Genomic DNA, 25303 nt, shown 5'->3' with positions numbered 1-25303 from the left:
TATTTCATCCTTTTTTCTTCCTTCTCTTTATTCTGTGTTCCTTGGTAGCATCTTTTTTCCCCCCAACTTCACTGAGGTATACTTAGTATACAAAAATTGCTCATATTTATACATTTTGATGAATTTGAAAATATGCATACACCTGTGATGCCATCACGATAATCAAGGTAATAAAAATATCCATCGCCTCTAAAAGACTACTCTTGTCTCCTTGCTTTTTTATGTGTATGTGGTAAGAACACTTAGCATGAAGCACTCCCCCTAACAATTTTTACATGCACAAGACTATTGTCAACTATAGACATAATGTTGTTCAGAAGGTCTCTAGAACTCACTCATGTAGTATAAATGTGACTTTACACCCATTTAACTACTACCCATTTCCCCCTACCCCCAGCCCCTGGAAACCACCATTTTATTCTCTGTTTCTGTGAGTTTGACTATTTTACATCTCATATAAGTGAAATTATGCATTATTTGTCCTTCTGTGACTGGTTTATTTCATTTAGCATTAATACCTTTCAGGTTCATCCTTGTTGTGTATGGAAGGACATCTTTATCTTTTAAGACTGAATAATATTCTATTATATGTCTATACCACATTTTCATTTTTCCTCAGATTTATTGAGACATAGTTAGCATAAAACATTGCATAAGTTTAAGGTGTACAATGTGATTATTTGATACATGAAAGGATTACCACAATAGAATTAGTTAAAACCTCCATCACCACACATAATTACCTTTTTAAATTTTGTAGTAAGAACATTGAAGATCTACTCTCCTAGCAACTTTTAACTATTGTCATCACACTGTATATTAGATCCCAGGACTTATTCTTCTTCTCCCTAGAAGTTTGTACCCTTTAACCAACATCTCCCCATATCCTCCACCCCACAGCCCCTGGTAACCACTATTCTACTCTCTGTTTCTGAGTTCAGTTTTTTTAGATTCCACATATGAGTGATATCATACAAATGCTTTCTGTCTCACTTAATTTCACTTATATAATGACCTCAAGTTCCACACTGTCCCAAATGGCAGGATTTCCTTTTATTATATAGCTGAATGATATTCGGTTGATTATCTGTCTTTATCTCTTCATCTGTCTTCAGGCACTTAGGTTGTTTCTAAGACTTGGCTATTGTGAATAATGCTGCAGGGGATATGGGAGTGCAGATATCTCTCTTAAATAGTGACTTGACTTCTTCAGATATGTACCCAGAAGTGGAATTGCTGGATCATATGAGTCTATTTTTAATTTTTGGAGGAACATCTATACTGTTTTCCATAGTGGCTATATCAACTTAAAATCTCACCAACACTGCACAAAGGTTCCCTCTTCCCCACATCCTCACCAACTTTTATCTTTTTGATAATAGTAATTTTAACAGGTGTGAGATGATATCTCACTGTGGCTTTGATTTGCATTTTCTTGATTGAGCATCTTTTCATGTATCCATTAGCCATTCATATATCTTCTTTGGGAAAATGTCTATTCAGGCCTCTTCCCATTTATAGTCACATTGTTTGTTTGTTTTAATATTGAGTTGTATGAGTCCTTATATACTTTGGATATTAACCCCTTATCACATAGATGGTTTGCAAATCTTTTCTCCCATTCCTTAGGTTGCCTTGTGATTTTCGATGGTTCCTTTTGCTGTGTAAAAGATTTTTAATTTGATGTTGTCCAAGCTGTTGACTTTTGGTTTTGTTGCTTGTGCTTTTAGTGCAATGTCCGAAATGTCATTGCCAAGACCAATGTCAAGGAGCTTTTTCACTATGTTTTACTGTAGGAGTATTGAGGTTTTAGAGCTCACATTTAAATATTTAATCCATTTTGAGTGAAACATTATAACCAATATAAGATACAGGTCCAATTTCATTCTTGCATATGGATATCCAATTTTCCAAAACAATTAAAGAGACTATCTTTTCCCCATTTGTAAGATATTCTCTGTAGATGATATGATATTTTTTTATTGAAGTTGATTTACAATGTTGTGTTAATTTCTGCTGTACAGCAAAGTGATTCAGTTATATATATGTATACATTTTTATATTCCTTTCCATTATGGTTTATCACAGGATATTGAATACAGTTTCCCTGTGATTTACAGTAGGTCCTTGATGTTTATCCATTCTATATATAATAGTTTGCATCTGCTAATCCCAAATTCTCAATCCATCCCTCCCCAATCCCCTCCCCCTAGGCAACCACAAGTCTGTTCTCTGTCTGTGAGTCTGTTTCTGTTTCATAGATAGGTTCATTTGTGTCATATTTTAGATTCCACATATAAGTGGTATCACATAGTATTTGTCTTTCTCTTTCTCTGACTTACTTCACTTAGCATGATAATCTCTAAGTCCATCCATGTTGCTGCAAATGGAGTTATTTCATTACTTTTTATGGCTGAGTAGTATTACATTTTATATATGTACCACATCTTCTTTATCCATTCATCTGTTGATGTACATTTAGTTTGTTTCCATGTCTTGGCTATTGTGAATAGTGCTGCTATGAACGTAGGGGTGCATATATCTTTTTGAATTACAGTTTTGTCCAAATATATGCCCAGTAGTGGGATTGCTGGATCATATGCTAACTCTATTGTTAGTTTTTTTGAGGAAACTCCATACTGTTTTTCATAGTGGTGGCACCAATTTACATTCCCACCAATGGTGTAGGAGGGTTCCCTCTTCTCCACATCCTCTTCAGCATTTGTCATTTATGGACTTTTTAATGATGGCCATTCTGAATGGTGTGAGGTGATACCTCATGGTAGTTTTGATTTGCATTACTCTAATAATTAGTGATGCTGAGCATCTTTTCATATGTCTGTTGGCCATCTGTATGTTTTCTTTGGAGAAATGTCTATTTAGGTCTTCTGCCCATTTTCTGATCAGGTTGCTTGTTTTTTTGATATTGAGATATATGAGCTGTTTGTATACTTTGGAAATTAAGCCCTTGTCAGTCGCATCATTTGGCGAGGCTCTTTTTTTATGGTCTTGACTCAAGCAATGAGCCCCAGATTTCATGGCTGAATGGTGCCACTGGCTTTGCCTGCTGTACTCTCTGCTCAATTGTTGCTTGGATACAAATCCTCCAAGTGTTCTGGCCAGGCTTTCTGGCCAGGAAGGGCCAGGAGCTATACTCAGGAGTGAGGCAAAATTGAGCTCCCCTGCCTGGGCAGAATGGGAGGGCCACCTACAAGCAGGCCCCCTGGTCTTCCTGATCAGGCTTTCTGGTCAAGAGGGGCCAGGAACTTTGTCCAACAGTTGGTGGGGGCTACTAATTAGCTCCCTGCCTGGGCCAAGCAGGGAAACTGACTCCAATCCCTCCAAGGCTCTTTGAAGTCTTGACTCAAGCTGACCTGCTCCCCAAGTTCCCTGGTTAAATAGTACCACTGGACTTGCACTATGGACAATCAGCTTTGCCTGCCATACTCTTCACTCAAGAAGTGCTCCATAGTTTCCAGGTGTTCTGACTCATCTGCCTGATAAGGTGGGGCAAGGAGCTACTCAGCAGTATATCAAGCTAGGACTCAGCTCCCCTGCTTGGAGGGGGTAGACAGGGCTCCAGAGCTGTCAAGGCTCTTCATTTGAGGAACTAAACCATACAGACCTGCATCTCAGTGTGTCACCTGGTGAGACTGTGCCACCCTCTTGTTTCTCCAGATGAGCAAAGCTGCTGGTCAGGACTACTGCTTGGGTACTCTGGGTAGGAACTTGGTCTGCCAAGATCCCAGTGCTGGTTGTTGCCAGTCCCTCCCCCTTCTCTGTCACAATCAGATTCCCAGTAGTCAAGCCCAGCGATTACCCCGAAATCCCTGTGGTAAGAAGTAAGGGCTCTCAAGAAATGACCCACAATGCTGGTAGAGCTGGAAATCCACGCTGGGCTCTTGTTTCAAACTGGAGGAATTGAGGGCTGAGGGGAGACTTCTTGGTGTGGTGCTGCACCAGCCTGGGGGAAGGACAATATGGTCAGGAGCGGCTGCTCCTCTTATCCGTCTAATGTGGTGTGTCTTGGTCTCTGTTGTGCAGGGGGTGCGCTACAGCCTCACTCCCATGTTCTAGGATTTTTTCAGTGGTGTCTGGTCCATGAACAGTTTTTAGTAATTCTTCTTGTGAGGAAGAGTGACATCAGGAATGACCTATGTTACCATCTTGGTGACGTCACTCCTCACCTTTTCTGTTTCTGATGTCGTAATTTACCTTTGGTTTATATTGTGTATCCATTACCGTAGCTGTAGTTATGTTTAATATTTTTGTCCTTTAACCTTTATGATAGATTTAACACGCCACCATATTACAGCATCAGAGTATTTGAAATTTGACTATATACTTACCTTTACTAGGGTGTGTTATATATTTTCATAAGTGAGCTTTCATCTCAGCTTGAAAAACTCCTTTCAATATTTCTTATAAAGCAGTTCTATGGTGATGAATTCACCCAGCTTTCCTTTGTTTGCGTGTCTTATCTCACCTTCATTTCTAGAGGACAGCTTTGTCTGGTAAAGTATTCTTTTTAGGCAGGTTTTTTTGTTCTTTCAACACTTTGAATATATCATCCTACTCTCTCCTGGCCTGCAATGTTTTTGCAGAAAAAGCTTCTAATAGCTTGATAAGGATTCACCTGTATGAGAGAAATATTTTCCTCTTGCTACTTTTAAAATTCTACCTTTGTTTTTGATTTTGGACAGCTTTATGATAATATTTCATGGCAGATATTGTTGTGAATTGAAATTTGGGGGTGATTTATGAGCTTCATGACCTTGGACATTCAAATCTCTCCCTAGATTTGGGAAGTTCTCAGCCAGCTAAAGTTCTCTTTAGCTTATTATCTTATAGTTCACTGTTTTACTTCATTCTTTAAAAATTTTTTTCTTTACTCTTCTTTGTATAATTCCAAAGGTACTGCCTTCTGCTTCACACATTCTCTCTTCCGCTTGATCCATTATGATGTTAATATTCTCTATTACATTTTTCATTTCATTCACTGTATTCTTCAGCCCCAGAATTTGATTCGATTTTAATGATTTCTACTCTCTGCTAAACTTCTCATTTTATTTGTGCATTGTTTTCCTGCTTTTGTTGATCTTTCTGTGTTTTCCTGTAGCTTGCTAAGCTTCCTTAAAACAGCTATTTTGAATTCTTTATCAGTTAAATTGTAAACCTCCTTTTCTTTGGGGTTATTGGAAAATTATTGTATCTCGTTCATGGCATCATCATGTTTCCTTGATTTTTCATGTTCCTTGATGTTTGCACTGCTGTCATTGCATTTGAAGAAGCAGTCACCTCCTCCTTGCTCTACTGATGGCTTTTCAGAAATAAATCCTTTCTATCAGCCCTGCTGAGGATTCTGAGGCTTTCTTAGACCTTTCCTATGAGTACATCTACTCTACACTTCTTGCTATCTTTTGTGGCAGAATTCGTAAGCTTGTATGCCTTCCTCCTATCCTGTAATGCCAGACTGGTTGCTGCCAGGTTCCATTTTGCCTTCCCTCTGGCAGTGCTGTATGTTCCATTTTGTGGTTTCTCCAAGGCCTTCAGATTTGGGACTGCTTTCTGTGGGTGCTCACTAGCTGTCTGTGAAAGCTCATTTTTGTTGCCATTGGGAACACACACAGGGAGCCAATCACAGGGTGAGGGTTTGTAGCTGAGGTGCATGGAGTGTTGGAAATGTGTATGGGCCAGTTTTAGGGGGTTCACAGGTGAGGTGTTCTCAGCAGCTGATGTGTGGGACTCCCAATGGAGTCCTTGACATGGTAAGCAGTATCCACATCCCTTTCATATATTCTATTCTGAGCCCTGGCTGCTGTTCTCTCAGCCACTCACCACTCCTAGTCATGCAGCTCATGACACAGTTCTCTGGATGGGACAAGAGAGAAATGGGTCTCTTGACAGTGTCCTGTACAGCTAGAGAAGCTGGGCAGTCACTCATGTTCTCACTTTCCCCCATGGGAGAAATCATGGGAGGAGAAGGGCTCTTTTGGCACCGAGGTTTGCTGTCCTGGGGGAAGAGTGATGCAGGTAAACTGTTCTTCTTACCCTCTTCAATGCCTCCAATCTTGGATTTTTTTTTTTATACCAACAGTGTGCTGAAACTTTTCTGCTTTAACTCCTGGACTTCCACAAAGGCTCTCTTGTCTGTGGGTGATTGTCAAGTTGGTTTTCTTTCGGTGGAAGATGGTAGAAAACTCCTGTTCTACCTTGTTGATGTCACCACTGTAAAATTCCTTCTCTCTCGCCAAATATTCTAGGGGGAATTTCACTCATTGTCTTAGTTCCCTGATTTGTCCAATTCTTTCAAAGTCATTTAGAGAGCTTTTTTCCTTCTGGTTGAGAAAGATTCTTTTGTAAAGAAAGGTTCTTCTTTTATAGCATTTTGATGGAGTAACATTTTTAGTATTTGCAAATGCACATGTACAAGAGCTCTTCCTACTCTTCGTAGGTAAATTAATTAGCAGCAAAGCTCTCACTTTTTTTTTTTTTTAAACGGATAGGGAGGGTGGCACACATGGCTTTTCTCTGATGGACAGTTTCCATTCTTAGCATCTTCCTTAATTTCGACCTGTATCCCAACCTTGTTTTACTTTGAAGCACAATATTCACTTCTTTATTTGATCTATACACTATATTTAGAAGGATGCATTTATAAGAATAGTTTTGGAGATCAGAGCTCTATGCATGAAACACTGGCTTCCCCTCACCCCATTCAATCAATGTTCATAAGATTTATTTTTCATATATCCTACTTATTATAAAAGTAATATGTGCTATTGTAGAACACTCCCATTTAAACAAAGATTATAAACCTCATCTTATTTTATCAGAGGCTAGAGATTAAACTGAAGCCACAGCCTGAGAGGCTGTTACTGAGAAAATAAAATATTGTTGACACAATTTACTCCAGAAGCCATGACCCTAAGCTAGTCATTCGTATTTGTCAAATAAGAGTAGACTCTGGGGAGGATATTCAAATTACTAAAAATAAAAGCCTTAAGGCATGTTAGGGTAATGGGGCCATACTGTCATGTTTATGTTTATTCTTGATTTTATTTTCATGAAAGCTTCAAGCCTAGATTGTATGAAAATATTTTGGTACAGCTTGGTATTCCAATTTAAATGTAATTTTGAATGCAGCAGTATAGGAAACTAGCTATCCCAAATGACCTCTCTAATTCCAAGAACTAAAATGCTAGATTAAAAAATGTACTTTAAAAAGTATTGCTGAGATGGCATAAAAATATACTCTAGAGACAAAAACGGAAGTAAAAGCAGATAACTTGGGAATTTCTACTAAAAAGGAGTGTGTATGTATATGTGTGTGTGTGCACACACATTTTTTATAAATTTGACTGACCTGCAGTAATGTGGGTAGTGGGGAGGAAGACAAGGTGGAAAATTCCATAATGAAGAATAATAAGAAATAAAGAGGGCACAATAAAATATTTTGGAATATATTTGTATAGAGCATCATTATATATTCTTTATGACTGCATATGATAAAAGCTGAGAAGGGAGGGATTGGGATTGTAACATCATAGATAGGGAACCATTAGAATGTTGTGTACCTTATGTTAGTGTTACATATTTTCTGGGTGCTTAAAATATTTCATAAAGAGTAAAAATTTAAAAGCATACTACAGAAAGTATCCTAAGTAGTCAGATATTTATTTTATATTGTTATATCTCTTATTTTGATTGTCAAAGGGTAAAAAATTGATCACGTTTGTTGAGAATTTACTTGGTGCAATGTGCCGGTAAAAAAAACTCTGTTTGATGTTGTGTGGACATATCTTTGTTTTTAAATAAATTCTCACCTAACGTAAAACTTAAAAAAAAATTCACATAGACACCATTACTAGTTGCACACTACTTCCCAAACTCCATGTATTAGTCTTTGTTTCTGCAGTTTTTCTTCCCACATTTGAGTGGTTACTTTTCTATCACTCCAATTTCTATAAACTAATTGTTCATTTTCTCTTCCTTTTCTTTGTTCTGTGTTCTTAGGTAGCATCTTACTTAATTTTGACCTTTAATCTAACCACATTTTATCTTAAACAAGTATATTTATTTCTATATTTGATCTGTACTCCCCTTTCAATACCTTTTCTCTTAGCAATTTATATTGCTCATATAAAATTTTCTTTAGAGCATTTAATTATAAACTCACCATTAACAGGTAAGTATAAAATAATTAACTTAATTTTGCTGATAAAAGGCATGACATTTTAAATTGAATGGATGTAAATGAAAGCACTTTACTGCTGTGTCTAAGGCTGTTATTCAAAAGTGACAAGGACTCCTATTAATAAGCAACACTGAAGCAAAAATTAATTGAAAGAACCTAACCAAAAATACTCTGAAAGTTAAAGACATGGAAAAATGGCTTATAGTAATACACCAAATTTAACTGCTTGGTTCCAACAATTTCATTTTTACACCACCAGCTTTTCCCCAGTTAAAGCTGTTGGAGCAAGTAATATTTATTTGATTCATTTACAACACTACTTTCTTACAGGAATAAAAGCGAGAATATAATAAAATAAAGCATTCAAAAGCAAAGTTTCAGAAATCTTGCCTTAAATTTCAGTGAAAACATATTTTGGTGCTTATATCTGAGGATCTAGTTACTTTCCAATGCTAGCTTTCAGCATCAATTCTGTAAAAAGTTCATAATGACAGTATTTCTTGCAACAAAGAGAAACGTATCGAACCCTGTTACTCCAGGACTAAAGCAGTAATCTGTGAATGATAAAACTCAGCTAGAGAACTCCACTCTAGTAGAGATATAAATTTACACACCAACTTAATTATGTAGAGGAAATTGGCAATCAGTGAAACAACTGTTATGTTTCTCTTCTTATACCACTCATCAACTAGCTTTCTTGCTTTTTCAATTTCAAAGCAATATTCCTTTCTAAGCCAGTAAGAAAGTGAGTAGAATCACAGTTATAAATACTTAAATCAAGCATATTCTAAGGTCATTAGAGCATTGGATTATATGGATTACTTTCCAAATGGATGAGATTACAACTAAAAAATATCCAGCTAAATTTCCATTAATAGTAAATACTAGAGTTTAACTAATTATAAGAGGAAATTCATGAAGATTACTGCCCATTAATACTAACACACAGTTAGTGTTATCATTAATGATTCATAGTTAATTAAATCCCAGAGAAGACATAAACCATAAATATTAGACTTGGAAAATTCTTGTTCTTACCAGGGTGACTCTTATGATGTTTCTTGAGTTCATCAATTGCTTTTTCTCTTCCAACAGTATCTGTCATGCGTTCTGTATCAGTCTCTATGGATATAAAACAAATTTCAAAACACATTGTAAGGTAACCATTAACACACATGTATGTGTGTCCTTGTGTCTGTGTGTAGTACTAACTTAATTAGTACTTGTATTATCGAAGAGACATAATATAATGTCTGCATTGCACAATCATAAAACATTAGAATTTGAAGGGCTCTTAGCAATCATATAAGCCTCATGATATTGAAGCTTAGAGATGTTTTGTGATTTGATTGAGAACACACACCAAGATAATGCAAAACTGAGTACAAGCTGATGCCCCATAATTCCTTAACCAGTGTTTTTCATACACAATGCACCGTCCCATACAAACGTCAATCATCTTGAGGAGTTCGCGTAAATGATATAACTGCCAAGTTTACACTAAGAGGACACTCATACTGTAAGGATATACCTATGAGTGGAACGTGGCATTTTTCCCCCACTGGTCAAGAGACAAACCATGGTCCCACATCACAGAAAGTTACTACCATGTAGAAATTCTTGACTCCCTCAAGAATGTTTAATGCCATTTTTAAGGCTATGTAAATCAAGTAGACATCAAAGATGTAGAAGAGTAACGAGATATTCTGTGGTCTAAGAAAAACTGCCTATCAGGTCCTCTTACTATATACACCTTGTAGCTGGGGAGGGGGAAATGGGTAAATCTGCAGTAGTACCAGCAGTGGGACTGCATCCCATCCCATTTGAGTTTTTATGTGATTTGGACATTTGGCGGGATTTAGGAAGTACTAACTAGGTCAAAGGAGAGGAATAACATTCATGTATTTTGTTTTAATACATGAAAGTTATTAAAGAAAAATTCATATTGAAAAAGGGGTTAAGTAGGATTGCTGACTTGGGTCAAATTATGTGTCCAGTGTTTTGTGAATGAAAGCTAGTTACAGAAGAGCATGCCCCAGAGGTTGGAAACCTATCCTGAACCTGACACCATAAGGTGGATCTTACTTTGTTGTAATGGCTGAGACCACAAGTAAGTGCTAAAGATCCAATTGAGTAGATATATTTGAGGCTCTCTGGTTTTTCTCCAACTGGTATAGGTTAAGAATGACAGGCCCAGTTGAAAGAAGCATGTAAAGATGCTTATATAAGCAAGGAAGCATTAAGAAGAGCATTTGATAGCAGATAGAATTAAGGACGAGGGAAAAGGGAGTATGTGCTAGAGAAATCTGCAATCTAGTAAGAATCACAACTTCCCTCCTCACAATACCCTCCCACTGCTTAAATTATTTTTTAAGCCTACCCTTCCTGAAGTTCCTAGTATATGATTCACACTTTACTGTTTCTTTGCATGTCTCATATTTTTGGGGGGTTTATACTGGGCATTCTAGACAATATCTTGTAAGAAATCTGGATACCGAGTTCCCCTCCCCTTTGGAGGCTTGCTGTTGCTGTTTGCCTGATTATTTATTTAGTGACTTGGCTGGAATATATTCTATTGTAGAGAAGTCTGCTTCTCTGCAGTGTGAATCTTCTAATGTTGCTCCTCTGGGGGCAGCGACTTGGGTATGCAAACAGTCACCTTTGGATGACACTTGTTTTTCCTGTTGACTGTCTCCTTCCCTTTTCTGTTAAGCTCTCTGCCTCCTTTAATATCAAACCAAAGATCAAGAAGTGGTGTGTCAAACACTGTAACACCAAGACAAGGGGCAGTAGTGTAAACTACGGACTATATAACAAAACTAAACACCTCTACTTCACCTGAGATACTGAAAATGTGCCTGGTATTTTAATTATATAGAGGGAATTAGTAAGCAATGAAATCTCTTTTAATCCCATTCATAAACCAGCCTTTCTGCTTTTGCAAATACAAAGCAACTATCTTTCTAGCCTGAAAAAGAAAGTGAGAAGAACAGCATTTGAAATGCTTCCATCAAGCATATTCTAAGCTTACTACCGCATTGAATTTTTATGGATAAGTTTTAAATGAATGGGTTCTAAAACTTACACTATGTAACTAATTTTCCATTGTTAGTAACTTCTAGAGTTCCAATAATAATAGGAGGGAATTAGGGAAAACGTTTCATCCTATAATAATAGCATATAGGTACTATAGTCATTTAGATCCAAATTTAAATAAACTCCAGAGAAGATAAATAAAGCAGAAATAGACTTGAAATATTCTTGTTCTTACCAGGATGACTCTTGGATTGTGTCTTGATTTCATCCTTTATTATACCTCTTCCGATAGCATCTGGAAAGCTCTCTGTATCAGTGTCTATAGAAATAAACAGTTTCAAAACACTTTTGTAAGGTATATATTAACATGTGTTTGTGTGTGTGTTTATGTGTGTATAGTACTCCTTTAATTAGCATTTTAAAATTATAGGACAACAATTATAATGAAATGCCTGGACTGTACGCTCACAGGACCTTAGAGTTGGAAGGGCCGTTAGCAATCATACAAGCCCCATTATATTGAGGCCTAGAAAGGTTAGTGATTTGACCAAGGCCACAAATCTAGATAATGACAAAACTGATCCATAAACTGATACCTCATAATTCCTTAACTAGGGTTTTATCCATAAAATACAAAGTCTTTTGCAAATTTAAGTCATCCTAGAGAGTTTATTTTAATAAATATAACTTTCTCCTCTACATTAAAAGCATATTCATACCGTAAAGATATACCTGGTGAGGCCAAACATGACATTTTTTCCCAGGTTAAATTGCCAACAACGGGCATCACAGTCACAGAATTTTACTGTGAGGCAGAAATTCTTTGACCTGTCCAGGAATACTTTAATTCCCTTTTTTAAGGTTATGTAACTGTTTGCCAAGTAGGCATCACTGATGGAAAAGAAAAACAAGTAATTTGTGGACAGAGATAAATCACCCTCTCAGGTTCTCTTAGCATGTAGACCTTTTCTCCCCTGTGGAGGAGGAAATGGGTAATTTGCAGGAATGTGAGCACTGATGTTGTACCCCTTTCCATTTGAGTCTTGACATGGTTTTTACTTTTTGTTGGATTCAGAAATGATGATCTAGGTCCAATATCAGAAAAAATTTATTTAGAAGAATTTTACATTGCAAAAGGAATAATGAGAATTGGTGACTCTGTGTCACCTGTTGCGTAAAGTTTTGTGTGGGCAAAAATTCGTTCTAACACAGCATGTAAATGAAGTTGGAACCTGTCATATCCAGAATTTATAGATTGGAAGCCTTCCTTTGGAGAAATGGCTGAGCCCATGAATATTTCAAATATGCCCTATCACTAAGGCAGCACAAATTTATCACCACTGCAATCTAAACAGAGGTAAAGACCATATGGGGTGTCACTACTAAAATCAAGGACACGTTGGATTGGGCAGAACAAGTTTTTAGTAATTAAGTTATGGCATTTGTGAAAGTAAATTCTGCTATAGCAACACGTAACTGGAGAACATCAGCAGACAAACTTTAGCCCTCTGGTCTTTCTCCAACAGATATAATTAGAAGAACTGATTCATTTGGTTTGAGAAAGCAAAGGATCCTTAGGTGAGCAGGGAGGCAGTGAGAACAGCCCTTGAGGGCAGACTGAATTAAAAACTAGGAGCATAATAATTGATATGGGGTGGAGAAACCTAATCTATTGAGAGCCACAATTTTCCTCCTTCACAACATTCTCCTATTGCTTTTAAGTCTTTTAAAAAGTCCTACCCTGCTTGGAGTTCACTAAACTATTTTTTAAAAAACATGTAACATGCTATACAATTGACCCATTTTAAATGTCCATTCTATGCTTATCAGTATATTCATAGAACTGTGTAATAATCACCATAGTCAATTTTAGAATCTACTTCTACTAAACAGATTAAATTCCAGGAAGATTTAGAAATGTTATTTTCATATTCTACATATATAGTTCTCTTTATGACTTAATTCTTATAATTTTTTTCCATTTTTATATATGAAACATATAAACATAAATTCATTTATTACAATTGTTTTTTAAATTATTTATTTACATAACTTTGTGCTATACAGAGAAACTGAGAGGAGAAGACAAAGCATGTATGTATAGTGTTTATTATTTTAACCATTTTATTTATAATATCTGGTTTTCTTTTGTCATTATTTAAAATGATATTTTCTGCTCTTTAATGCCTCTGCTGTCCATGCTATTATTTCCATACTTTAAATTTGCTGATTCTTTCTTCTGACAGTGTAAAAATACTGAACACCCCCTACTGGATTTAAAAAATGTCAGTTATTGTACTTTCAACTCCTGGATTTACATGTGTTCCCTTTCAAACTAATGTATTTCTCTTTGTATATATTCCCTATTTGATGAAACACTATCAGACCTTCATTTCCTTCTAAATAACGTTTACATTTAGTTCTTTGAACATATTTATAATAACTGCTTTTTAGTTTTGTTCTTTAAGTCCAATATCTAGGATTCTCACAAGCAGTTTTTGTTGCATGTCTTTTTCCTTGTTGTATGTCACATTTCACTGTTTCTTTACATGACCCATAATTTTATGCTGAAAACTGAATATTTTACATATATAATATAGCATCTCTGCATACTGACTTCTTCCTCTTACAGGGCATATTATTATTGTTTTCTTGTTTACATTTTTGGTTATTTGGCTAAAATATTTTACTGAAGTCATTTCCCTTTGCAGTTTGAAAGCACAACTGTTGCTCCCCAAGGGAAAAAGCCTTGGATAATAGTGGTTTTAGGAGTGCTGTCTTTGTCTCTTTCTGTTACATCTCTGTTAAATTGTCTGCCTCTTGGTGTCATACCAGAAGTCAAGGGCAGTGTGTCTATCACTGTTACAAGAGTAAAGGCTGTAGTACAATCTCTGAACTAAGTAACATAACTAATGACTCTACCACAGATGAGTTAGGATAATATACCTGATATTTCCATCAAATAGAGAGAAATGGTAACCAATGAATTAACTATCTGTTAAATTCCCCTTGTTATTATCACATTCAACTGGAAACCTTTCTCCTTTTCCTTCTATCTAAGCCAGTAATAGAAAAAGATTAGAACAGAACTGAACATACTTGCATCAAGTATATTCTAAGGCCACTACAGCATTTAATTTTATGGTTTAATTTTTAAATGGCTCATTTCTAAAAATCATAATGTCTAGCTAACTTTTAAAGTTCTAGTAAATACCACAGTACAACTAATTATGAGGGTAATCATGAAGACTTTACCTATATAATAATAATATACAAGTACTCTTATCATTAAAAAATTCATACTTAAACTCCAAAGAAGGTAAATAAACCATAAAGATTAGACTTGGAAGGATGAGACTTACCAGGGACACTCTTTGGTTGTATCTTCATTTCTGCCATTAATATACGTCTTCCAACAGTATCTTTCAAGTGTTCTAGATCAATTTCTATAGAAACAAACAGATATCAAAACACTTTGTAAAGTAACCCTAACACAAGTGTGTGTGTGTCTGTGTGTTCATGTGAGGTACTATCTTATATATATATATATATATATTTTTTTAATTTATTTTATTTATTTATTTTTGGCTCTGTTGGGTCTTCGTTGCTGCATGTGGACTTTCTCTAGTTGTGGCAAGTGGGGGCTACTTTTCGTTGCAGTGCACAGCCTTCTCATTGTGGTGGCTTCTCTTGTTGCGGAGCACAGGCTCTAGGTGTGTGGGCTTCAGTAGTTGTGGCACATGGGCTCAGCAGTTGTGGCTCATGGGCTTAGTTGCTCTGTGGCATGTGGGATCTTCCTGGACCAGGGCTCAAACCCATGTCCCCTGCACTGGCAGGTGGATTCTCAACCACTGCGTCACCAAGGAAGCCCCCCCATGTGTGGTACTATCTTAATTAGCCTTGTTATTAATAAATATGCATTATAATGGATTATATGGGTTGCAGAATCATTAAACCTTAGAATTGGAATGGCTGTTAGCAATCAGTAAGCCTCCATATATTGAGGCTTAGAGATGTTAATGACTTGACCAAGATTGTGTATCCAGATAATGACAAACTCGATGTACAACCTTCCAACTTATAATTCTTTAACCAGTGCTTTTTCCATACAATGCTATCTCTTATGCTAAATTAAAATATCTGGGAGAGTTATGATAATAATATAACTCTTAAGTGTACATTAAACTCATAATCATACTGTAGGGATATATACCCAGTGATGTGGAATATAACAGTTTTTTCCTAAGATTATGTTGCAAACTAGGGTCTCCATGGAAATTTACCATGGAGCAGAAATACATGGACTCATCCAGGAATATTTTAATGCCCTTTTTATGTTACTTAAGCGTAAACAAAGTAGGCATCAGTGATGGAAAAGAATAACAGAATGTTTTATAGACTGAAAAAACGTGCTCTCCCAGGTCCTTTTAGCATGTAGACCTTGTTGCTTGGGAGGAAGAAATGGTTAAGTTTGTAGAAGTACCTGGATTGAGATTGGGTCACTTACCATTTGAGTTCCTATGTCATTTAAAATTTTTGCTTGATTTAGTAACTGCAATTAGGTCCAATTACAAGAAAAATACATGAATATTATTAAAGGAGAGTTTATACTGAAAAGGAATAATTAGAAATGATCAACTATTGGGTCTAAAATTTTGTGGTGAATTTGTTTTTAGCAGAGCAGGTACCTGAAGCTAGAAACCTGTCATGACTAAGATACCCAGATGGAAGTCTTTTTTCAGAGAAATGGATGAGTCAGTAAGTATTAAAGGTTGTGCAATCTGTGTAGAGGTGGTTACCTGCTGCAGCACCATTACCAAAATGAAACAGGTGTGTCAGATTAGGCAGAACAAGTTTTCAATACTTAAGTAGCAACATTTTGTGAAAGTAATAAGATCTATAGCAAAACAAAACTGGGGATTATTAGCAGTTATATTTTAGCTTCCCTAGTTCTTTCTCCAACTGGTGTATGTAAGAAGGACTTGCTCATTTGAATTAAGGAAGCAAAGAATACTTAAATAAGCAAGAGGCAATGAGAACAGCATCTGAAGGAAGGTTAGGTTAAGTAGTAGCAATTAAAACGTATGTGCTGGAGAAATGTATAATCTAGTAAAAGTCACAGTTTTCTCCCTTATTATACCCTCCCACTTTTGAAATCCTTTTTTATCCTCTTCTTCTTGGCATTCACTGAGCTAGCTTTAAAACATATATAACATATTATACAATTTGCCCATTTAAAGTGTTCATTTCAATGGTTTTAAAGATATATTCACAGAGTTGTATGACCATCACCACAGTCAATTTTAGAAGAGACTAGGCAAATGTTCTTACCACAAAAAAGAAATGATAATTATCTGACACGATGGAGGCATTAGCTAACACTAGGGTGGTCATCATGTTGCAATATACAAATGTATCAACACATTGTAAATGTTAAATACACAGTGTTATAGGTCAATTTTTTCACAATGAAAAAAGAATCTACATCAGAATTATACTAAGTATATTCCAGTAATTCCAGTGAGGTATAGAAATGCTACCCTCATATACCATTATTCCCTCCTCCACATTTTTGCACTGTTGTTATATGTATTATAAATATAATAACCTATAAGCTATATATATATAAAGTCATTTTTAAAACTTAACATTATTTATGTTTAATTATTGTTTAATTATTGCTTTATTTCTTTACATGTATGTATTTATACTATCTTTTGTAATTACAGAATTACTTTTACCCAGCCTCTTTTTTAGGGGATTCAAATTACTGCCTGCGGTCACTTGCTTTCAGCCTGAAGAACTTTCTTTTGTACTTGTCATAAAATGAATCTGCTAGCAATGAATTTTCTCAGTTTTTTATTTGTTTTAAAATCTCTTTACTTCACCTTTATTTTTGAGAGATAATTTCGCTGGATATAAAATTTTGGGTTGACAGTTATTTTTCTTTTGCATTTTGAATAGGCCATCCTATTGCCTTTTGGTCTCCATAGTTTCTGATGAAAAGTCAGCCATCAATCTTATTGGAGTTCCCAATAAGGAGTAGAAATAACAGTTTTCCAGTGTGTGCATATATCAGTTTATACTACTACCAGCAGTTTCTGAAAGTTCTGTAATAGTTGCTCTACAACATTATGACTTGATTCTGTCATTCTTTCTGATTTAGGCTCAATGATGGTATGTCATAGTATCCTCATGATTTTAACTCCAATTTTCTAGATTACTAATAGGATTATAATTTTCAAATGTTTATTAGTGATTTAGATATCTTCTTTGGTGAAGTACATGATTAAGATTTTGACCATTTTTCTACTGGGTTTTCAATTTATTTCTTATTTCTATGTTAGAAATTCTTTAAATATCTGGTTGAAAGCTTTCTGTTGGATATTTGTGCTGCAAACCTACTCTGTCATTTGCATTTTTTTCTCTTAAGGGTTGAAATGATTTATTTTTAATGTTTTCTTTACAGCATTGGGACTGGCTAGCTAAAACTCAGTTTATAAGGGACATATTGATCAATCATGGCCCTGAAAATTAAGTACTGAAACTATTTTAACAAACCAGGAATTTAAGGCTAAAGTTTAACTCCACAGCAACAAAGAATAATTCCCTTTGTGCTAATTAACCTTTACTGCAGCTCTTTCATAAACGACCTGCTGAGTTTCTACTTTGTGGAATTGTGGATGAACAACCAATTCTTTTTTTTCTTTATTAGTTATCTATTTTATACATATTAGTCAATCCTAATCTCCCAATTCATCCCTCCACCCCCCCCGCTTTCCCCCCCTTGGTGTCCATACGTTTGTTCTCTACATCTGTCTCTGTTTCTGCCTTGCAAACAGGTTCATCTGCACCATTTTTCTAGATTACACATATATGCGTTAATATACGGTATTTGTTTTCCTCTCTGACTTACTTCACTCTGTATGACAGTCTCTAGATCCATCCACACCTCTACAAATGAACCAATTTCATTCTTTTTTATGGGTGAGTGATATTCCACTGTATTTATGTACCACATCTTCTTTATCCATTCGTCTGTCAATGGGCATTTAGGTTGCTTCTGTGACCTGGCTATTGTAACTAGTGCTGCAATGAACACTGGGGTGCATGTGTGTTTTTGAATTATGGTTTTCTCTGGGTATATGCCCAGTAGTGGAATTGCTGGGTCATATGGCAATTCTACTTTTTGTTTTTTAAGAAACATCCATACTGTTCTCCATAGTGGCTGTATCAATTTACGTTCCCACCAACAATGCACACCCTCTCCAGCAGTTGTTTGTAGATTTTCTGATGATGCCCAGTCTAACCGGTGTGAGGTGATACTTCATTGTAGTTTTGATTTGCATTTCTCTAATAATTAGTGATGCTGAGCAGCTTCTCATGTGCCTCTTGGCCATCTGTGTCTTCTTTGGAGAGATGTCCATTTAGGCCTTCTGCCTATTGTTTGATTGGGTGGTTTGATTTTTTAATATTGAGCTGCATGAGCTGTTTATATATTTTGGAGATTGTCCGTTGATTTGTCCTTTGTCCGTTGATTCATTTGTAGATATCTTCTCCCATTCTGAGGGCTGTCTTCATCTTGCTTACAGTTTCCTGTGCTGTGCAAAAGCTTTTAAGTTTCATTAGGTCCCATTTGCTTATTTTTGTTTTCATTTCCATTACTCTAGGAGGTGGGTCAAAAAAGATCTTGATGTGATTTATGTTAAAGAGTGTATTCCCTATGTTTTCCTCTAAGAGTTTTATAGTGTCTGCTCTTACATTTAGGTCTTCAATCCATTTTGAGTTTATTTTTCTGTATGGTGCTAGGGAGTGTACTAATTTCATTCTTTTACATGTAGCTACCTTCCCAGCACCACTTACTGAAGAGACTGTCTTTTCTCCATTGTATATCTTTGCCTCCTTTGTCACAGATTAGTTGACCATAGGTGCATGGGTTTATCCCTGGGGCTTTCTATCCTGTTCCATTGATCTATATTTCCATTTTTCTGCCAGTACCATATTGTCTTGATTACTGTAGCTTTGTAGTATAGTCTGAAGTCAGGGAGTCTGATTCCTCCAGCTCCATTTTTTTCCCCTCAAGATTGCTATTCAGGGTTTTTTGTGTCTCCATACAAATTTTAAGATTTTTTGTTCTAGTTCTTTAAAAACTGCCATTGGTAATTTGATAGGGATTGCACTGAATCTGTAGATTGCTTTGGGTAGTATAGTCATTTTCACAATATTGATTCTTCCAATCCACAAACATAGTATATCTCTCCATCTGTTTGTGTCATCTTTGATTTCTTTCATCAGTGTCTTATAGTTTTCTGAGTACAGGTCTTTTACCTCCTTAGGTAGGTTTATTCCTAAGTATTTTACTCTTTTTGCTGCAATGGTGAGTGTCATTTGCTTTTTAAATATCTTAATGGTGTATTTTAATGGATACAATTCTGAATATTAAATCCAGTTTTAAAACATTTACATTTATAGTTAGTATCAATTGTATCCTGTTTAAAAAATATCTAATCCAAAGACAGGAACATATTTTCCTATAGCATTTTCTAGTAGGCCTATTATTTTATAATATGCACATGAATAGAAATATTTTGAAAAGAATGTATTTTTTACTGTTGTTACATATTTTCTTCTTTGTCTTCAATACACTTAACTCTATTTATCTATCATTGTACCAGTAGCAAACTGCTTGTAGTATTTTATTTTTATAATAATACCTGATACCAGGTACTTTATATCCTTCAATTTTAGTCTTGTCAAGATTATATTTCCTACTTTGGCCCTATGCATTTCTATATAAATTTTAGAATTACCTTGTCAATTTTTAGAAAAATTATTGCTAAAATTCTGATACTGACTGCATTAAATACATAGATTAATTTTCAAGAAATTTGTTCTTTAAAATATTGAGTCTTCTAATCTATAAACCTGGAATATAGTTCCATTTATTTAGTTCTTTAAAATTCTCTAAATAATGTTTTGCAGTTTGCTGTGTTGAGACTTTGAACATCTTTTTAAACATTTTAATAGACTTTGTTTTTTTAGAGCAATTTAGGAGTCCAGAGAAATTGTGCAGAAACTACAGAGAGTTCATAAATACTCGCTTCCACCAGTATAGTTTCCCTATTATTACCATCTTGTATTAGATCATACATTTGTTACAATTGATAATCCAATACTGATACATCACTAATAATTAACACCCATGATTTACATGAGAGATAACTCTCATTTTGTATAGTACATTATGCATAATGTGCATAAATGTACATTATGCATTTTGATAAATGCATAATGTCACGTGTTTACTACTAGAGTATCTTACAAAATAGCTTTGGCACATTAAAAATTCCCTGAGCTTCAACCATTTATCCCCCTTCACCCTGAACCCCTGGGAACTCCTGATCTTTTTACTGCCTATAGATTTACCTTTTCCAGAGTGGTATACAGTTGAAATTATACAGCTTTTTCAGACTGGGTTCTTTCACTTAACAATATGCATTTAAGTTTCTGCCATGTCTTCTTGTGGCTTGATAGTCCATTTATTTTTATTGTTGAATAATGTACCGTTATATGGATGTACCACAGATTGTTTATGCATTCACTTACTGAAAAACATCTTGATTGCTTCCAGTTTGGGGCCATGATAAAGCTGCTGTAAACATTAATGCAGGTTATTGCGTGAGCATAAGACCTTAACTCATTTGGGTAAATACTAAGAGCAAAACAGTTGGATTGTATGGTTAGAGTACGTTGAGCTTTAAAAAAATGCAAACTGTCTTCCAAAGTGGGTATAGAATTTTGCATTCCCAACAAGAATGAACAGGAGTTCCTGTACTGCACTTTCTTGACAGCACTTGGTGTTGTCAGTGTTTTGGATTAGCCATTCTCCTAGGTGTGTTTCATTAGGTATCTCGTTGTTTTAATTTGCAATTATCCAATGACATGTGAGTTCACACACTTAGCCATCTTCACATCATCCTTGAGGAGGTGCCTGTTCAGATATTTTGAGAGTTTTTAAATTGGGTTCTTTTTTAAGTGTTGAATTTAATCTTTTAAAATATATTTCAAATGCAAGTCCTTCTTAAGATATGTGTTTTGTAAATATTTTCTCCCAATATGTGGCATGTCTTTTCTTTCTCTTAAAAGTGTCTTTCACAGAGTATAAGTATTAATTTTAAACAAGTCCATCTTATCAAAAATTTTCTGCCATTCCTTTTCTAGTTTACTAAGGTGGAGCTTAGATAATTGATTTTTGATCTTTCTCATTGTCCAATATATGCATCAAATGCTATAATTTCCTTTTAAGCACTTCTTTCACTGTGTCACATAAATTTTTATTAGTTGTATTTTTATTTTCACTTACTTCAAAATATTTCTGATTTCTTTTGATACTTCTTTGAACATGTGCTATAGAAGTGTATTGTTTCCTCTTCAAGTATTATGGGATTTGCCAGCTATCTTTCTATGACTGATTTCTAGTTTAATTCCATTGTAGGCTGAGAGCATAATTTTTGGGATTTCTATTTCTTAAAATCTTCAAGGTATAATTTGTTTTGTAATGAGGTCTATCTTTGTGAGCAGAGTATGTGAATTTGAGAGCAATATGTATCCTTCTGTTGTTGGAGGAGGTATTCTAATAGACATCAGTTAGATCCAGTTGATTGATGGTGTTGTTGAACTCAACTGCTGTTACTGATTTTTTTGCCTGCTGGATCTGTCCATTTTTGATAGAGAGGTGTTAAAGTCTCCAACTATAATAATGGATGTGTCCTATTTCTCTTTGCAGTTCTATCAGTTTTTTCCTCATGTATTTTGAGACACTATTGTTAGGTATATACACATTAAAGAATGTTATGTCTTCTTGAAGAATTGATTCCTTTATCATTACCTAATGCATGTATTTATTCCTAGTAATTTTCCTTGCTCTGAAGTCTACTTTGGTAATAATATAGCTACTCATGTATATCTTTCCCTAAGCCTTTACCTTCTGTGTGTGTGTGTGCCTCTTTGTGCATATATTTATTTTTTTACAGCTTTAATAAGGTATAATTGACAAAAAACTGTAATATATTTAAAGTATACAACATGATGATTTGATATACATATGCATTGTGAAATGATTCCCACAATCCAGTTAATTAGCACATCCATGACCATACATAGTTAACTCTTTTTTTTTTTTTTTTTGGTGAGAATGCTTAAGATCTACTCTCAGGAAATATCAAGTATACAACACAGTATTACTGGATATAGTTATCATGCTGTACATTAAATCTACAGAAGTTATTTATCTTATAACTAAAAGTTTGAACCCTTTGACTAACCACTCTCCATTTAACCTACCACCCCAGGACCTAGCAACGACCATTCTCCTGTTTCTATGAGTTTGACTCTTATTTTAGATTCACATGTAAGTGATACCATACATCATCTGTCTTTCTCTGTCTGGTTTACTTCAGTTAGCAAAATGCCCTACAGTTTTATCCACATTGTTGCAAAGGGCAGTATTTCCTTCTTTTTTATGGCTAGATTGTGTGTGTGTGTGTATAACACATATACATACATATATATATGTGTATATATATCATAAACATGGGTGTACAAATGTCTCTTCTAGAGAGTGATTTGATTTCCTTCAGATATATTCCCAGATGTGTGACTGCTGGACCATATGGTAGTTCTATTTTTAATTTTTCTGAGGAAACGTCATACTGCTTTCCATAGTGGCTGCCTGGGAGGCAGCATTTCAAGTAACCCTGAGAGAACTGCTCCGAGGAGGCGAGGTGGGGAGCTAGGTTATATAAAAGTTTTGTAACAAAGGGAAGGTAGTCTGAACTTCAATAGATAATTGTTAATTAAAGAAAACCAGATGTCCCAAGTTAAGGAATTTAGTGCTTTTCTGTGTATGGGAAGAGGCAAGAGTCTGGGCTCACTGAAATCATTCCTTTGATGTGCACCTCAGCTCTCTGGGGCCAGTGTCCTGTGTTTTCACATCCTGAGTTTCCTCAGGGCTCACTGTAGGAAGCGGCTACAGTCTGATGGCTGCTAGATGGCAGGTATTCTTTCCTTCCTGAGTTTCCTCAGGGTTCACCGGCTCACGTTGGAAGGCTGCAATCACTGACAACTGCGACATCCTATGCTTACTGATATGACAGGCAATATTCCATTTATCAATTACAATGTGTCTCAATGTGGGTCTCTTTGTAGTCATCTTACTCGGTATTGTTTGGGCCCCCTGGATCTAAATGTCTGTTTCTTTCCACAGGTTTGGTAATTGTTAGCCAGTATTACTTTGAGTAAGCCTTCTGACCCTTTCTCTCTGTCTCTTCTCCTTCTGTGACTACCATAATGCATATATTATTTCACTTTATGGTATCCCATAAGTCCCTTATGCTATCTTCACTCCTTTTCATATTTTTTCTTTTTACTGCTCTGATAGAATGATTTCCACTGACTTATCTTTGAGTTCACTCATCCTTTCTTCTGCTTGATCTAGTCCATTACTGAATCCCTCTATTGACTTTTTTCAGGTCAGTTAATTTTTCTTCAGCTTCATGATTTGTTTGATATTCCTTTATGTCTTCTAGCTTTTTGTTGAAATTCTCACTTTGTTCATACATTGCTCTCCCAACATCAGTGAGAATATTTATGATCTTTATTTTGAATTCTCTGTCAGGTAAATCACTTATCTCTGTTTCCTTAGGGTCAGCTTCTGGAGATTTGTCCTTTATTTGGAACATATTCCCGTTTCTTCAGTTTCCTTGATTCTCGGTGTTGATTTCTGTGAATTACATAAAACATCTACCTCTCCCAGTCACGACAGACTGGCCTCGTGTAGTAGGTGAACCTTGCCAATCAGCCTGACTTGATCTTCTGGTTGCCCCTAAAACCTTTGTGTTTGTCCAACCTGCTGTCTTTGTTCTTAGTGGTTCCCAGATTAGTCTGTGCCAAGCCTAGTCAGTGCCCCAAAGACATGGAAATTCCCCCATACCCATTCATGCTTTTGGATGACTACTAACTGCCTTCCCCTTTACCAGGCTAACTGGAAGCCCAACCGTCAGGCTGAGGCTGGGAAAGTTAGAATATTAGAAATATAGTTGCTCCTATCAGGGAGAAACTGGGAGCTGAGGGATTTTGCCTACTCATTCTGTGCTGATCTAGAGAGACTAGGTACTGAGAGTGCTTTTGTACCTATATATAACTTCATCTTTGATCTCTCTGGGCCTGGGGGACTCACAAATGCCAAGCCCCATCAGCTCCCAGAGCTAGGTGACTTAGGTGTCAGTCCCTTGGGTGGCAGACATATAAGTTGGGATGTTAAGACATCTCCTTTCAGGGAGAAGCTAGAGACTCGGTTTTAACCATGAGATGAGCCATGGGAAGGCACAGGGAGTCCCCATGTACCCATTCCAGCCTCCAGAGGACTGCCTATTAGTTTAATGTGGTTGTGGGAAACTCACAAAAGCCAAACACTGTTGGTTCTTAGAGCTAGGTGATTTGGGGGCCCACACCTTGGGTGGCAGCTGTAAAAATTGGGGCACTACATGTGTGAACAAGTTCCTTTTAAGGAGAAGCTGGAGACTTAGTTTTACTGTTAGAGTAACCTGCAGGGAGAATGTAGGGGAAATGCCCACAAGCTCTTTCAGGCTCCCAGGAGGATCCTAATCAGCTCCTGGATGAGAAGCTGATTAGAAGCTTGACCTTCAGGCAGCAGCTGCGAAAGAATGCAGCCAAATCTCTTCCAGGAAGAAACTGAAAGCCTTGCATTTTTGCCTATTCCTTCTGTACTGAGCCCAGGAGGACAGCTGTGTGAAGTGCACATGCACCCATTTCAAAATGGCCCCCTTTTAAAATTTGCTTCTGAAGAACTTGTGAATTCTGAGCCACACTGGCTCTCCAAGCTAGGTAATTTGGGAGCCAGGCACTTGGGTGGCAGCGCTACAAGCTAGGGTTCTAGATGTGTGATCCAGACCCTTTGCTCCCTCCAGTTGTTCCCTCCGAGTTGTAAGTGTCTGTGCCAGGGGTGGGGTTTATGGCATGAGCTATGTCTCAGCTTTTCCGAATTGTTTC

At 36.1% G+C, this 25303-nt stretch overlaps 1 protein-coding gene across 1 annotated transcript in view; it reads right to left on the bottom strand.

Moving 5' to 3' along the window:
* Positions 1-25303, bottom strand: part of CCDC7 (coiled-coil domain containing 7) — a gene marked incomplete at its 5' end in the record, with an annotated part of 156497 nt that overhangs the window by 46395 nt on the left and 84799 nt on the right. The window contains 3 exon segments of the mRNA XM_081228226.1: positions 9236-9319; positions 11469-11552; positions 14596-14679. Of these exon segments, the coding sequence (XP_081084352.1) occupies positions 9236-9319; positions 11469-11552; positions 14596-14679 (252 nt within the window).

The sequence above is a fragment of the Mesoplodon bidens genome, assembly GCF_964165515.1.
Source record: "Mesoplodon bidens genome assembly, chromosome: 3".
Taxonomy (NCBI): domain Eukaryota; kingdom Metazoa; phylum Chordata; class Mammalia; order Artiodactyla; family Ziphiidae; genus Mesoplodon; species Mesoplodon bidens.
This window is presented reverse-complemented; position numbering and strand designations above follow the sequence as displayed.